The 17369-nt window shown below is 37.8% G+C and overlaps 2 protein-coding genes across 8 annotated transcripts in view; one reads left to right on the top strand and one right to left on the bottom strand.

Moving 5' to 3' along the window:
* Positions 1-481: 481 nt before the first annotated feature.
* Positions 482-12049, top strand: C5H12orf29 (chromosome 5 C12orf29 homolog). The gene is made up of 7 exons (XM_027543211.1): positions 482-769; positions 1819-1936; positions 4949-5044; positions 5919-6035; positions 7550-7747; positions 8740-8909; positions 10219-12049. The coding sequence occupies exons 1-7, from the start codon at positions 680-682 to the stop codon at positions 10405-10407; spliced, it is 978 nt and encodes a 325-aa protein (XP_027399012.1). The 5' UTR covers positions 482-679; the 3' UTR covers positions 10408-12049.
* CEP290 (centrosomal protein 290) overlaps positions 10566-17369 on the bottom strand; it is a 95905-nt gene continuing 89101 nt past the window's right edge. For 3 of the 7 annotated variants that reach the window (XM_027543205.1, XM_027543204.1, XM_027543203.1), the window contains exons 50-53: positions 16117-16190; positions 15484-15578; positions 12284-12363; positions 11141-11377 (exon numbers count right to left, since the gene is read on the bottom strand). In XM_027543205.1, the coding sequence (XP_027399006.1) occupies positions 11147-11377; positions 12284-12363; positions 15484-15578; positions 16117-16190 (480 nt within the window). In that variant the 3' untranslated portion in view covers positions 11141-11146. Of the gene's footprint in view, positions 11396-12283; positions 12364-15483; positions 15579-16116; positions 16191-17369 lie in introns of all 7 variants that reach the window. The other 4 variants (XM_027543207.1, XM_027543202.1, XM_027543206.1 and 1 more) reach the window with 4 other exon arrangements.

Raw genomic sequence — 17369 nt, 5'->3', positions numbered from 1 at the left:
GCCTGGTGGGCTGCAGTCCATGGGGTCGCCAAGAGTCGGACACGACTAAGCAACTTCACTTTCACTTTTCACTTTCATGCATTGGAGAAGGAAATGGCACCCCACTCCACTACTCTTGCCTGGAGAATCCCAGGGACGGGGGAGCCTGGTGGGCTGCCGTCTATGGGGTCGCACAGAGTCGGACACGACTGAAGTGACTTAGCAGTAGCAGCACAGTGCTTTCCCCAGGAAAATATTAAAGGGAACAAGTAAATCTGTTTCATCAAAATGATGTTAAGTAGCCACCTGAAATAGTTCATTACTTATCGCTTGATAACATTTAATTTTCATAAATATCATCGGCTAGTAATACACACACACCAGAAACGGATAAAACCAGAAACGGATCTTTGTATTTTCACGGTCATCAGAACCCCGAGGGACGCTCTCGAGAGCGCACACGAAGGTACCTCGGCTTCCGCACTACAACTCCCAGAAGGCTCCGCGGCCAGGAGGCCGTTTCCGGGCGTGCGTCCCCGTCCTACGCTCGGAACCGGGGAAATGGGGAGCGGTGCTAGCTGGCCAGCTCGCGGCGTGTTCGCGACTTGAGTACGCGGCTGACCGCTCTGAACGCTTCCCTGGTCAGGACCCGGCGCTGCTCGGAAGGGCCCTCTCCAATAGCACTGCTTGAGGACCGACCATGAGGCGCTTGGGGTCGGTGCAGCGGAAAATGCCGTGTGTGTTTGTGACGGAGGTGAAAGAGGAGCCTTCCACCAAAAGGGAGCATCAGGTACCAAGGAGCACTGGGCCCGCGGGGCGGCCGCGGGTGGATTCCTCCCCGCGACGCGGGCTGCATTTGAACCCGCGAGCGCTTCCAGGCGCGGTAGAGCCGCCCTGCAGCCCGGGGGTCTCTCTGCAGGGTTCGCTCCGGCGGCCTAGGGTACAGGTCTTCCTTCAGATAAAAGTGTCGTAGACTGTAAAGACTGTAAAACGGTGGCATAGTCTTTCTCAGAAGTGAAAATGAATCACGAAGTTCGTTGGAACTTTTTTTTCCTCCATTCTTGATGCTCTTTTGGCTTCCTGACAATAAGCAAATCATAAATTAAAAACGCAGTTTACTAGTGATAAAGCTGAAAGGGTGCCCGTGTTTCTCCTTTGCACTTAACGTACTTAACATTGTATTATGCATTTTATGACTGTTGTCTCCTTCCTTAAAATAAACGTTCCACCGAAGGCAGGTGCCATTTGACCTCTATCCTAGTGCTGAGGCCAGTGCTTAACCCTTAGGAGGCTTTTAGCAAATGATTATCAAGTAAATGAACACACGTAACACTTGAGCTAGGCATACAGCTCTGCATAGGATATGATTCCTGGTGTCAAGCTCATTATGGTGGATAAAGAAACATGTGAATACAGTTGGTCTGTGAACAATGCCAGGATTCGGGGTCCGATCCCCTGAAATCCGAGTATAACTTGTGGTTGGCCCTCATATTCAAGTTTCCTCCGTAACAAGGCTTCTGCATCCAGGATTCAACCAACTGTGTGTAGTACTGCAGGATTTCCTATTGAAAAAAAAATTGCGTGTGAATGGTCCCATGCAGTTCAAACCCCTGTTGGTGGAGTCAACTGTACTTAACAAATCTCGGTGGACAAACATGTATTGCTGTGATAGCATAGAAGAGGAGGAGATGATTTGTAAGAACTTTACAGGAGAAATATTTTGAAGGATAAACTGGTGGTCATACCTTGGAACTAGGGAAATTAAAAACTTCCAGGTGAGAGCATGTAGAAGGCATAGAGGCTGTTTATCTTAAACCAGTTTTCTTTTTCTCTTTTAAGCCATTTAAAGTTTTGGCAACTGAAACTTTAAGTCACAAGGCATTAGATGCAGATATACACAATGCAATTCCAACAGAAAAAGTGGATGGAACATGTTGTTATGTTACTAACTACAAAGGTAAAATAAAACTGTACTACAAATATTTATTTTTCTTAATCACTTAAACTGTATATATCTGAAGTGCTCTTCATAAACCCTTGGAAACCTAAGTATAATGGGAAGATAATAAAGTCACAATCACTGTACCATTGTATCTTTCTCTTGGGGGAAGAAAGGAAGATAACTTAATATTTACTTAATACTGATTAAGGGCCAGACAGTATGATAAATGCTTTATGTGTTATCCTTATCTGCACAATAAGCCTCTCCTGTTTCACTGAAACAGAAACCAAAGCTCAGAGAACATAAATAATTTGTTCGAAACCATTTAATTAATGAAGGCTCAACTGGTAATAGGACCCAGGTTTATGTGACCCTAAAGCTTGTTCTTATTCTGCTGAGCCCAGTGCTAATTCAGTTGTTTTATTACTGTTGCCAGTGTCTCTAATTTGTTTCATTTTAGTAAGAGATAGAAACTCAAATCAAAATTGTCAACTATGTTATGGAAAAAAATGCATTGAAAAGACAGAAATAATCTTTGTGCTTTTTTTCTAGATATTGAAATTACTTCTCACTTCCAGCAAGAGAAATAAAAGTTAAATGCTTATTGGATACATTCTTCATAATAGGAAGTCTCGTCTGAAGTGCACCTTTTTTCCTTGTGGTGTGCTGACGTTCACATAACATAGAATTCCCTGTTAGTCCTTTTTAAGTGTGCACTTCATTGTGGTGCGCGGTTCCCATTGTTGTGCTGCTGTCAACACCATCCGTCTCCAAAACTCTTTTCATCTTGCAAAACTGAAACTTCACACCTTTTAAATAACAGCCTCCCACCTTGTTGCACACACTGCTTTGTTTCTAGGATTTTGACTAGGTAACTCACGTACGTGGAGTCATTTGGTGACTGGCTTATTTCACTTAGCATATTGCCCTTAAGATTCCTTCGTGTTGTAGTGCATGTCAGAATTGCCTTCCTTTATAAAAGGGTGAATGCCGCATGTTTGTGTATACCACATAATTGCGTGCATACTGTTCATCCATCCGTGTGTGCTAGGTGGGACTATTAGCTGTCGTGAGCCGTGCTATGAACATGGTACACAGGTCTCTCTTAGAATCCCTCCTTTCGGTCTTCAGGGTATATATCCCAAAGTGGAATGGCTACTGTAACTCTTTTTTGTTTTTTTTGAGGCACTGTCATACTCTTTTTTGTAGCAAGTGCACTGTTGTGTTCCTACCAGGAGTATAGAAGAGTTCCAGCTTTTCCATATCCTCACCAGCACTTGTTATTTTCTGTTTTTGTGATAGTAGCCATCTTAATGGGTGTGCAATGCATTTTTTATGTTTATTTTTAAAAAGAGCAAAAGGTTTGTTCAACAGAAATGACAGTGTAGTTTTAATCTGGTTCTTCATATTATTTATTGGTATAGCTAATAAGTAATGTAGAATGCCTTACCCAAACTGTAATCAATAATTTTTCAAATAGCTGATTTATATATTTGAAGAAACAAAGTTTTCTTTAGGGTTTTATATTTATATTCTGGGCTTCCCAGGTAGCACTAGTGGTAATGAACCCTCCTTCCAATGTAGGAGACATAAGCGAAGTGGGTTCCATCCCTGGGTCAGGAAGATTTCCCTGGAGGAGGGCCAGGCAACCCACTCCAGTATTCTTGCCTGAAGAATCCCATGGACAGAGGAGCCTGGGAGGCTACAGTGCACAGGGTTAGAAAGAGTGAGACATGACCAAAGTAACTTAGCACACAGGCACATATTTATATTAAGAAACTTAAGTATGCATCACATTGTGTAATTACTATCAATATAATGGTGGCAGTTAAACAAAATTGGATTGCTAAAGAACACTTAGAGAACCCAGAGTGACAGTGCTTGTAAATCCACAGTTAATTACAGGTACAGGATAGGCGAGGCAGTAAGGGCATTGAAAGGATGCATATCACAACCAAAGACTCTCTCAGAGTGAAGGGTCTGCTGCTGCTGCTAAGTCACATCAGTCGTGTCCGACTCTGCGGCCCCATAGACGGCAGCCCACCAGACTCCTGTCCCTGGGACTCTCCAGGCAAGAACACTGGAGTGGGTTGCCATTTCCTTCTCCAATGCATGAAAGGGAAAAGTGAAAGTGAAGTCGCTCAGTCGTGTCTGACTCTTCACGACCCCGTTGACTGTAGCCGGCCAGGCTCCTGCGTCCATAGGATTTCCCAGGCAAAAGTACTGGAGTGGGGTGCCATTGCCTTCTCCGAAGGGTCTGATGAGACCTGGTGAAAGCGTCTATGGTCCTCCCCTGATGCCTCCCCTACCTTCCTGACAAATCTAGGAAAGACAAACTTTTTAAAATTAGGGACCACCGCTGATGTAGGCAGAGAACACCTCAGAAACAGAGAATCTGAAATGCAGTCTCAGCTGGGGATTTTTATATTTTGCTGGTCATGAAGGCATCTTCCTGCTAAGTAACCAGCCTCAGCAGCAGCCCCGCAGGAGGCTCACTGAGACCAAGTGCAACTCCTTAGTCTCACTGTTGTCGAGAAAAAATGCTGGTATGTTTTTTCGTACGTAAAAGTTTCAGGGGAAACGTCTGAGACCCCCGACTGCAAAGCATCACTGTAAATCAGTGTTCCATGCCTTGGCCCAGGGGTCAGAGCCATGTGAAACAACTAGCTTCACTCCACGTTTTGGGGGTTAACCCTCATAGCATAATGTAACATAGTTACATTTTAGAGCAGGTGTGAGTACAATTTCTGGTTATGTTTCCGTTAGCAAAGAGATAGCTTCAGTTAGCAAAGAGATAGCTTCAGTTTCTCGCAACTGCTAGTTTCTCATCTGTCTGTGGGATGATGTCCTTACTGAAATGGTCAAATTTGTTTTGTTTGTTATCCTGCATATTTCTCTTTGTCTTTTGGGTTGTTTCTCTTAGAGGAAATGACCCTGCGTTTATTGAAAAAGGTTATACTGAAATGTCTTTCAAGCTAAATTTTATTGTTTGCCTCTTAAACTTTTTTTTTCTTTATTATTTTTTAGGTCAGCCATACCTTTGGGCTCGGCTAGATAGGAAACCTAACAAATTAGCTGAGAAAAGATTTAAAAATTTTCTACATTTAAAACAAAACTCGAAAGGTTCGTGGGTCCTTTTTTTTTTTTATTAAAGTTATTCATGATTTAAGTTGAAATTTTTGTCTTATTTCTTGCTGTGGTGTTCTATACATTATTCCTTCTTTACAGTTTAAGCACTTTGGGAAAAGAAAAAAATTACAACTGAGTATCTTTTTATGTAAAAGCATATTCTTGAAAAAGATTTCAAAATATTTTCCTAACATTTCTGTGACTCCTCATTGTAGTTTGTCAGTTTGATTAATACATACAAGTTACTATGAGTGACACATTTGGTTATTAATAGTTTTACGTTACATTCCTCTAAGTAGATATATACGTACTTTGGCCACCTCATGCGAAGAGTTGACTCACTGGAAAAGACTGATGCTGGGAGGGATTGGGGGCAGGAGGAAAAGGGGACGACAGAGGATGAGATGGCTGGATGGCATCACCGACTTGATGGACGTGAGTTTGAGTGAACCTTGGGAGTTGGTGATGGACAGGGAGGCCTGGCGTGCTGTGATTCATGGGGTCGCAGAGTCAGACACGACTGGACTGAACTGAACTGAATACATGTATCATTATATATCCACTCATATATATAACTTTATATATTTGTATTCATAGTGCATTAAAAATTCACCATAAATCTATACATACTGTAACATTGGCTGCTTTAATTAGACTGTTAACTTACTGTTACAGATGGTGGGTTCAAAATTGAAAATTTGAAGTGTTAGTAGCTTAACCCTGAGAAATGTGGTGGTGGTAATGAATGGAGACTAATTAATATGGTACCTGATTTGATGGGACTCATTAGTTGTTCCCACTTCGAATTTGTTCAGTGTTTTATAGTGTTTAAAGTGTCACCACACATAAGATTATTTAATTCTTTTAGAATTTTTTTGGAATGTTGAGGAGGACTTCAAACCTGTTCCAGAGTGCTGGATACCAGCGAAGGAAATAGAACAGATAAATGGGAATCCGATACCTGATGAAAATGGACACATTCCTGGTATTACTAGATCTCTTCTAAGATACAATTTTGTGTTTACTAGTAAAAAGAATAAGATACATGCAATTGGAAATTATAGAATATAATTTTAATATGGTGGTTCATGGTATTTATACCAAAGATGTTTCATATCAAGAGTGTCCTTTCAGTTTTAGAATATTTTCTCAGATGGACAGTTTACTACCTCTGGTCTATAAAAATTAATAAAGCATTGAGTTTGGGAATAGCCTTGAAGTACTGTCAGGATAGATGGTATGATCGATTAAATCATATTAAGCCTTTACTTTTTAGACTGAAGATAACAATATGCATATGTTTCAAGTACCTATAATGTGCAAAGTATTCTTAGATTTTAATAATATAAAAATGAAGATCAGAACCCTTATCCTTGATGATCTTGTAGACAGTAGGAAAAAAAGTCTACCAATAATAGTATGATTTAAGAACTAGAAGGAAATAATGCACAAGGTACAGTTGGAGAAAAGAGGAAGAATTCCTAGTTCAACCTTGGTGGTTAGTAGAGTCATCTAAGGAGAATGGACATTTATCCTGAAGCTCAAGAGCCAGGAAGTTAGTTGGCAAGGGAAGAGAGGTTAGCTTAGGCAAACTCCTACAAAGGGGAGAGGTCATGGCATCTTTCGGAAATTTTAAATAACACCTTACTGTGGCTGGAATGTTTATAACGAGTTATAAAAGTAGAGGCTGGAGATGTGTAATGGGGTCACATCTTAAATGGCTTTGTATTCTATCTGGATGGCATCACCGACTTTGTGAAGTTTGTGAAGAACTTTGTGAAGTTTATCCTAAAGATGACTATTAAGCAGCGATACAGCAGAACTAAATATAAATTCTTGAAATAGAACTGTGATAAAAGTAGGGTAGGGAGTTGGAGATAGTAGACTAGTGAAGAGCTTATTACAGTAGTCTGGATGAATAATGAATACCAAAGATGTGATGGTCATAATAGTGTTTATGCCATAGTTTGGAGGTTTTTTTTTTTGGTAAGGAATTCTCTACAACAAAGAAGCCTAATCTGGCAACAGGAGTTAGGAAGGGAATAGCATTCGATAAATGTAGAATCCATACATTGTTCAATAAATACCAGAACAATACAATAAATTGTGGAACAATTGCATCTGTCTGTTGTCCCTGAAACTGGAGAGGAGGTAGAGAGAAAACTGAAAAAAGGTTTTAGTGCTGTGTCTTAGAATGGTGCTCAGTTCTTATTGAAAATATGAATTTTCTTTTAAAAGAATTCTGGGTACTCTGTAGTAAATAATCAAACAGGTTAATTCCTCTGCAGAATCAAGAGACCTTATGATTAGAAAGAGAGGATGATTTACAAAGTAGCAAAACTGTTAACATCTCCACTGATGTTGAATGACACCTTTGTGTGATAGAACATCCAGAAAATTGGCGACAAAAATTAAAATTATCATAGTCTTAATCCAGAGAAAAACAATGCAAAAAAACAAAACAAAACAAAACCCCTCACTTGTTTCTTTAAATGACAGGTTGGGTCCCAGTGGAGAAAAACAGCAAACAGCACTGCTGGCATTCGTCCGTAGTCGATTACGAGTCTGAGATCGCCCTGGTCCTGAGGCATCATCCTGACGACCCTGGGCTTTTGGAAATCAGTGCAGTGCCGCTCTCAGATCTTCTAGAACAAACACTGGAGCTTATAGGAACCAATATTAATGGAAATCCTTATGGTGAGTAAAGCTTTTTTCTTATTTAGTTACAGTAGTTATTTATAAAGAAAACTTCCTAGGTTCAACTGAAAGAAATACACACTATAGGAGTGACTGATAAAGCTTGGAATTATTTGTTTTTTTAGATTCACTTTTTTAGTGAAATCATATCGTATTTGTCTGTTATTTCACTTAGTATAATATCCTTTAGGTTTATACATGTTGTCACAATTGACAGGATTTCATTCTTTTTTTATGCCTAATGTTCCATTTTCTATATGTGTACTCTATATCTTTATCCATTCATGGTGAGGTAATTAGTTTAATTATAACAGGTAAGAGTAAAATAAATAAAAGAATTAGCAATGAATATCGTAAGAAGCATCAGAATATATACCATGATTATTTGAGTACAAGTCCTGAGGGCACTATGGAGTATTGTTGACAGGCAAATGAAGACAGACCCAAGGTCATTAAAGCTATAATAACAAAATCCAATATAGCGATCAGAAGATTATTAGCAGGTGAAAAGAAGCTAAGACAGTAACTGTGCAAGTTACCAGATACAGCGTGGCCATTTGACAAACACTGAATGATTGTGGCCACTGGTGTACAGCAGTGGTTGGTGGACTTTTCTCTAAAAGGCTACATAGTAAATATTTAGTTTTGGGGGGGCATATCTCTCAAAGACCGTAGATAGTGCTTAAATGAATGGGTTGGCTGTGTTCCACTGAAACAGTTTACAAAAATAGGCATTTGGCTGGATTTGGTCTGAAGGTTAAAGTTTGCCAACTCCTGGTATAGAGCACTTGAAGTAGAATTTAGACTTAGTGGGATAAAGTGCCAACTGGTGAGTGAAGGCAGTTGTAATATATTTCTCTTCAAGGAATTAGACTTTTTGGTAAATTTATCCCCTCAGTGTTTTAAGAGGCTTTTTTTTTACTTGGAGAGAGAAATTTTCTAATTCTTTTTGAAACTTCTGAATGGCTAATGGCAAATTTTTATGATTTTAGGGTTAGGAAGCAAAAAGCATCCATTACATCTTCTTATACCACATGGAGCGTTTCAAATAAGAAATCTACCTACCTTGAAGCACAGTGATCTGTTGTCCTGGTTTGATGGTTGCAGAGAGGGTAAAATTGAAGGAATAGTATGGCATTGCAATGATGGTTGTTTAATCAAGGTAATGGCAGAAAATAATTTGTAAGGTTATGTCACTTTATGTTCCTGAAACAAAGTAGAAGTGGCACTGCAGTACTCTACAAATTGCAGCAGTTCTGATATGCAATAATGTCTTCATCAAATTGCAGTAATTCTGATACTCAGTAATGTCTTCATCTCACGTGCCACCATCTTTATACAATAACATTGTTTCCCAATATGCGTTCTGTGGGGCTTTGGTTCTTCCAGATGTGCTTCAGAATTAGTGATGAAAACATCTGGAAGACCCTACATACTACATATTCCTTCTTGGAAATTCATGTTGAACATATGTGTTCTCTGAATCATCTGTACTATAATGACTTCACGTGAAAGCATTTCTCAAACTTGCTTGATTATAGAATTTGTTAAGAGAGTGCCAAGGTGACAGTTAATATGTACAGAATAAATTATTTTACACTTTTTGCCCTTTCTGTGTCCTGGACTTGTCTATTTAATTTCACATAGGTTCACACTGTAATGTTCAAAACTGGAACTAATCCAGTTTGGACCAACCCAGACTCCAAACAATTAACTGAAGCCAAAAACTTAGAAATCATTTTTAACACCTCTGTCCATCACTTCATACATCTAATTATCAGTTCTGAAAGATTCTCATCTGTTGTATCTGTGTACTTCTCAACAACCAATGGGCTGTTAATTTTAATTTAAACCAAGACTCATGCTTGAATTATTTTATCACCATCCCAAGCATTATCTTTCAGTCTTATTCCTGTCCTGTCTTTACAAATGAATGAGAATACTGTTCCCCTGCCTAGTGACATTTAAGATTTTTCATGATCTAGCACCTGCTAAAATTTCTAGAACTCTCCACTTTCATCTTTCAAACATACACATTGTGTATGTTCTTAACTAAATGCAACCAGAGCAAAAAGCACTATTCTATCACATGTTATTCCCTTTGGTTAGAATGACTTCTACCCACATTTTTCAGCTGGCTACCTTCTGTATTTAGCAACAGACTTTGTTATTCGTTACCATTTTTATGGAGCCCCTGATTATGTTCCTGGAATGTCTCCAGGTGCTGAAAGTACAGAGTTAACAAAACAGTGTCTCTGCCTTCATGAAGCTTACATTCTAATGGGGAAGACAGACAATAAGCAAGTAAATATATACTATGTCAGGAGGAAAACATCTATTAAAAAAAAAAGGCTAAGATGAAGTGGAACCTTAAATAACTCCCAGAGGCTGGGAAATAGTAGGCACTCAAAAGATTTGTAAGTGAGCAAAAATAATATAGGCTAAAGCTAACTTTTTTTTTTTCTTTTCAGGTCCATCGCCACCATCTTGGTTTATGTTGGCCGATCCCAGATACTTATATGAATTCAAAACCAGTTATTATCAACATGAATCTGAACAAATATGAGTATGCCTTTGATGCTAAGTGTTTATTTAATCATTTTTCAAAAATAGACAATCAGAAATTTGGTAGGCTCAAAGATATAATACTTACTGTATAAACTGGAAGTGCAATTAAAAACCAGCTTCATTGTTGTTCTGTTTTAATGTTGAATACTCTGCCATGTTTATAAGGTAAAAATATCTCAGTTTCAGTTTATTATTCAGTGTCTTAATATAGCAGCATTTTAGCATTTGAAGCAATCAATTTTCCAGTTGCAAATATCTATTCAAAATTTTATTTAGAAACAGCAAATGAATTTTAACCTCTGGAAGTAAAAATATAATAATAAGCTCTCCACTTTGTACAGAGGCTGGATTCGGTCCATTGTATGTGGGTAGTTTAAAAGACAAACCAACAATTTTGGACCATTACTTTAAAAATTAAATAATTTACACTGAATTTAAAATTGCTAGACATTTAACAAAACATATGGCTCAACTTAATAACATTTATATAGACATAATTTGAGAATCTTAACACATATATAAATATGTAAGTATACATAAAACCCCAGTTTTAAATGTTTAAAAAAATTAGTACATTATAAATGTATAAAAATTTACCATAGCTCATTGCCTATTTGACAGACATAACTTATACTAACAGTCTTCAAAAATATACTTTCCTAATATGTTGAAATTTTCATATAATTTTATTTACTAAAAATTCCAATTTAAGTAAAGCTATGAGGTATTGGGAAGGAAATCATGTAGGTCAAACTTGCTTGATTTCCAGATGGAATTTTAACTTACAAAGTTAGTAAATAGTTAAATAAAACTATTGTTAGAGATGGCCTTTTAGTATATGGGGAAATTAACAGGATTTTCCTGCTCATCTTCAAACTGTTCAGAAGCAGCAACAGGACTAGTTAATTCAACTCCAAATTGTTCAGAAAGTTTTTTTAACTTCTCTTCTAAGAGAATATTTTTCTTCATTTCTTCTTTGTAGTTATACTTCAGATCTTCAATTTCTTCAAAAAATGATGGATCAAAATTTTCCAGTTCTTTTTTCAGCTTTTGTATTTCCTCCTAATAAGAATATATTATCTTTTAAAGGTATACACAGGAAAAAAATACATTCTTTAGGTATGAACTAAAGAGAATGAATTACAAACAAGAAAGCCAAAGAAACTTGAACAGTCAAATATAAGGCAGAAGTCAAATTATTCTCTAAGTTATATCCTAGTCTGGCACTATAATTTATCAACTATTAAATCAGAGGGGATTTAATCTTTCCCCAAAAGAATATTAAGATGTTCTCAGTGTGAGGCAGTCAAAAAACTTGGTTATTCACAACACTGAAGTTATTCTGGTTACAATTCTTTGGTTTAGGCTTCATTTGTATTTTCTTTACAAGTATCTAATTTTTAATGAATAATGGTCACCTGTTATATTTATGATCATGGAAACTGTATGGCTTCTGCCTGGCTAAAAGTAAGCATCTGGTAAAGAAACAATTTGAGCTTTAATGACCAGGTAGAATAGCCAGTGAGCACTATTAATTTTCATATTTATGTTCTTTCATTGTGTTTAGAGTATTAAAGAAAGAGAAAAGCATATCAAATATCTTTATGTGAACTATTTCTGAAAAGAATTTAAAAAAGAGAAAGACACTATTCCCACTGTGACCCAAAACTTAGGAAAATATTAAAATAATGAGCTATATTTGTGACAATTAAAAATAATTAACTCTCTAAAGAATCCCATTTGTTCTGTCTCAATTTTTTGGTAGTTCTCTATAATATTTTTAATATTTTAAGTCGGACGAATATAAAAACCTTAATGTCAAGGTTTAAATGTAAGTATAAAACATGATTCCAGGAATATTTAGGATACATAGTTAAAACTCAGAGATGGTGATCATAAAAATAGTTTTCAACAGCTGTTTTCACAAAACATGTATAATACGATAATTAGATATAATTAAATACTTGCCTTCAAATGCTGCTTTTCCATGTCTGAGGTTCTGAGCTGTGTCTCTAGATCTTTGATCTTTTCCATTAGGTGATCAGGATCTGCCCCCACAAAGTGAAAATTAGACTAAGCTTTTTCCCACTCTGAGTTCAAGATAATGAACTTATTTTAGAAGAGAAAGAAGAAACTTATGGAACTAGAGCCTGGAAAATGTGGCCTTTTATAGCTGAAACCGTTCAGGCTGTGAATTCTGTATGTTAACCTCTATATCAAGTATTACAATTCCATAGCAAACAAAGAGAAGAGACATAAGCTAGGTGTTAGAAGTATAGAGTCAGGTTAATTTTTTACATGGAAGAAATCAGTATTTGCAGAGGAAAATTCTAGAACCAAGAAAATTTTTTAGGTCTAAATGTACAACGTTAGAATAAGTACATGATTAGGGAAGGGGCTATAGCCATAAGGTGGCCAAGTGCTCCGGTTACCAGCAGCTCTGGCTGTTGCCTGTGCATCAGGATGCATTTACTGTGTAGTTATTATGTGATGAATGTGCTGGGCAGGATGGATACACAAAGATGAATACATCCTGATGTTTTGGTAGGAAAACATAGAAAGCATAAGGGCATTAGTTTAATTTATTGATTTCCTCCAGAGTTAAACATATCTCTAATTTTATAAAGAGAATCGATCTACAGTATTTTTTCTTTAATTAACCATCTTTGCTAGAAACATTTTATTTAAACTGCATATAATGTGTCATATAGCCATCAAAAGGTAAAATTTTTTAAAATGCTAAATTTTGACAAAATAATGGTCAGCAAACACATTTTCAATAATGGGACAGGAAGCATATTCTATTAAGGTGACCTTGGAATGCTCCTCTAATTTAAGTAGGAGACAAGTATTTTCCTCATACTTTTCAAAGCTTTCCTCACCTTTGCATAAAGTGCTCGTGATTTTGTTTACAGATTGATTCTTGATCACTGAAATGCTGTGTGAGTTGTCTTAATCAGTGCGATGCTATATATTACACACATTGGTAATGAAATAGTGCAGTAAAATTGATTATGTATGTGTGTGTGCTCAGTCGTGTCTGACTTTTTGTCACGCATGGACACTAGCTTGCTAGGCTCCTCTGTCCATAGAATTTTGCAGGCAAGAAGACTGGAGTGGGTTGCCATTTCATACTCCAGGGGACCTTTGCGACTCAGGGATCAAACCCACATCTGTGTCTCCTGCATTGGCAGGTGGGTTCTTGACCACTGTGCCACCTGGGAAGCCCAGTTATAATGTATAAGCATTCTCCAAAAGTTAGCTTAATAAGCACTTATAGTTAAATAGTGCTTTAAAATTTCCAAAACAAATTGATTTTTGAGCCTTAACAATCTTTTACTGATATCCTTATTTTTAAATAGATTAAGAGGGTTCAGAAATCCCCTCTTGGGAGGTTTAAGTTTAGAAAAAGGGAACTTGCCGAATGTCAAAAGCATTAACAACTCTTTGGTATTGTGTCTGGTGTAGTATACCAAACTGGCTGCTGTAAGAGATGTTGTCAGAAGAGGTTTATGCATGTACTTCCAGTCACCGAAAAGTGATGCAGTATAGTGGTCAATAGCAGAGAATAGCAAGGAACTTTGGAGTTTTACAGCTTTAGGCTTCATCCTGCGTCGGCTACTTCCTAGCTGTTGTAGCCTTGGGGACAGGTTAACCTCTTTGGAGGTAAAATGGAGACAGAAGTACTCAAAATTCAGGGTCATAAGAATTATAAAATGCTTGCAAAGCATTTAGCATAGTGTTTAACACAACTCATACATGATAGTCTTGTTGCTATTTTGTATAAAAGCTACTTGATAGGATACTGAAAAGCTATGTGAAATAGTAAAAAACTGCTCAGATATAAGTTACTATAATCCTTTGGAACAGAATTTGGCATTTCCATCAAGGTGTCTGGTACAATATGCATACAAACAATATATTCTTATTATTTGCAGTAGTTAAGTTCTATAACATGAAAAAATCAATTAGTGAATTTTGAACCACCGTCCTTAGGGAAAATATACACATATATCTCACATAGATTTTATATCTGATATCCTGGAAACACTCATCCTAGAACTTGTTCTATTTTGTTTTACAAGAGAGAAGACAAGGTTCAGAAGTGTCAGAGTCTGCCCCAATAACAGGTATCAGAACTGAGATTTAAATTGACTCCAGCTGGTCCCAGGACCAGCGGTTCCTGCCCTGTGCTGCACTCCCCAGTACTAACTCCATCCTCTGGTCCTCCCTGTACTACAGCTGAAACAAACACAGAGTGTCACCTTGTTGAATCTCATCTGGAAAACTGCATCATAAAACTTATATTTCTCACTGCTCTGTTTATGTCTGCAGAAGTACCACACAGGACTGATGTTAGATTACAAGTAAATTGTAGTAAGTGAATATGCAAATACAGAATCTGCAAATAATGAGGATCAACTGTTCACTATATGTATACCCATGTATATACATTACATGTGTGTGTGTTCGTTGCTCAGTCATGTCCGACTCTTTGCAACCCCATGAACGGAAGCCCGCCAGGCTCTTCTGTCCATGGAATTCTCCAGACAAGAATACTGGAGTGGGTTGCCATTCCCTTCTCCAGGGGATCTTCCCAACCTAGGGACTGAACCAAGGTCTTCTGAATTGCAGGCAGATTCTTTACCTCTGAGCTACCAATTGCTTATTAATACATTACCTATGCACACTGGAATAGCGAAATGATTAGTAACCACTTCTGAATGCAAATAGAAACTAGAAGGTTAGATTTTACTTTGTAAAAGGAAAAAAGAAAGGATATAGGCAATGTTTGCTTATGTACACGTAGTTTTTAAATTAATAACAAGATGAAAGTACATTTAGAAGAATATGTTAAATGGGCTTCAAAGTGCCTATACTGAGAAACTGGAAGCAAGAGACTTAGTATTTATTACTTAGCATTATGTGATGATAAATCTGTAACATCCAGAAGGGACACAAGGAGAAAGGTTTGAATACCTGCTACTCAGTATTACAAATAAAGGGCTCAATGGGAACACTGCTCTGTGGAGTAAAGAGACAGCTCTAAAAACTTACATCAAGGATTTGATTTTTTAGGAAGACAGTTAAATCTGTAAACAAGGCAAATCCTAATTCAAAAACTTGGGTTAGCTAACATGCTATAAGTATGTTAAAAAATACATTACCAGATATGGTACTGTCAGGTCCATTTTGGTCTTTGCTAATTTCTATCCGATGGATTAATTCTTCTTTTTCTTTTTCCAGCTGACTATTAGCTAATCTAGAACACAATGATAATGTGTTAAAAAAAAAAAGACACTGCACCACAAAATAGGTCTGAGCATTTCTCTAACTGTGTGATACACAGTGCTTAGAACTTGCTAATATTTATAAAGGTAAACATTTGCCCATCTACTTCAACTACTGCAGTGCTACCATTCTCAAACAGAAATCACAGATTAAAAATCCATGTTTTTCTTAAAATTTTATGTCATTTTCAAGAGTAGTTTTGTAGGGAGGAGCCTTGGAAGTAAAGAATTTTTTTTCTCATTCCATTAATACTTGCCTTTGGAAGCTAAGGTTTAATATATTCTACGCTACTAAGAAAGTTTAAATTACAGATGACACCTGTATTAGGATCTGGTTTATCCTTTTTATACCATCTATTATATAAAAGAATGACTGGCATTAGAAGGGTGAAAGAAGGCTGATAAACCAATTAGGCAGCAAGGGTGAAAAATCTTAACTCTAGATACAGCAAACCTGGTTGTATTAAAAAATAATTTTTAAAAAAGTAGTCATATGAACAAATAATATACCTAAGAACTCGAAGCTCCCGTTGAAGGCCTTGCTCTGTCTCATCACCTTCAGGAACATGTTTGAGAATCTCAATCTTTGTGCACAATGAAAAGTTAGAAGACAAAGTTTGACATGGAAATATGGGGTTTTATAAAGATCCATACTTTCAATAAAGCATAAATTTATAATCTGAGCTTTCAAAAGTACATATGATTACACATCTATGGTGACTCTATCCACTATTAATTCAACAATTATTTACTGACGAACTATTGCATGCCAGGCACTGTCCTAGGCACACTGGATACAGCAGTGGAAAAACCAGGCAAAATCCCTTCCTGCATGTTCCTGTGGTTCTCTCAGTGTCAGTGGGGGAAGACAGTGAGCATGTGATGTGATGTGATTGGTTTACATTTCAAGATGGAGGAGCCTCTTAAGAAAAATAACAGAGTAGCAGGACAGAGAGTGACTGAACACTGTGTGGGGATTGGGAGGGTCTGAGGAGCCTGCGTTTAAGGAGAGATGCCAGTGGGGAGTGAGGTATGGGAATATTTGGGCAAACAGTATTCTAAACAAGGGAAACAAAAGCAGAGCCCTGAATAAACCAAATGAGTTTGGTCTGTTCCAAGGACTGAAAGGAGTTACTGTGGCTAGAACACTAAGTGCCAGAGAAAGTAAAGACGAGGCCAGAGAGGAGACCAGATGTCAGACCATGTAGGTCCCTGCCGGCTACGAGAGAACTTCAGGATGTTATGCTAGGGTATGGGGACCACTGGAAGATTCTAAGGGTGGACTGCTATGATGTGCTTTATACTTTAAAAGGACTACTTGGTAAATACGTGGAAAATATGTCAGGGGTAGGGCTTCCCAGGGCTTCCCTGATATCTCATTTGGTAAAGAATCCGCCTACAATGCAGGAAACCCTGGTTCGATTCCTGGGTTGGGAAGATTTGCTGGAAAAGGGATAGGCTACCCACTGCAGTATCCTGGCCTGGAGAATTCAGTGGACTGTGTGGGGCCGCAGTGTCGGGACACGACTGAGCGACTTTCACTTAGGGCTTCCCAGGTGGCGCTGGTGGTAAAGAATCTGCCTACAATGCAGGAGACGAGACGCAGGTTCGATCCCTGGGCTGGGAAGATCCCCTGGACTAGGAAATGGCAACCCGCTCCAGTATTCTTGTCTGGGAAATCCCATGGACAGAGGAGCCTGCAGTGCTACAGTCCATGGGGCCATAAAGAGTCAGACACAAGTGAGCAACTAAACATACACACA

Source organism: Bos indicus x Bos taurus, chromosome 5 (assembly GCF_003369695.1).
Source record: "Bos indicus x Bos taurus breed Angus x Brahman F1 hybrid chromosome 5, Bos_hybrid_MaternalHap_v2.0, whole genome shotgun sequence".
Classification (NCBI taxonomy): domain Eukaryota; kingdom Metazoa; phylum Chordata; class Mammalia; order Artiodactyla; family Bovidae; genus Bos; species Bos indicus x Bos taurus.
This window is presented reverse-complemented; position numbering and strand designations above follow the sequence as displayed.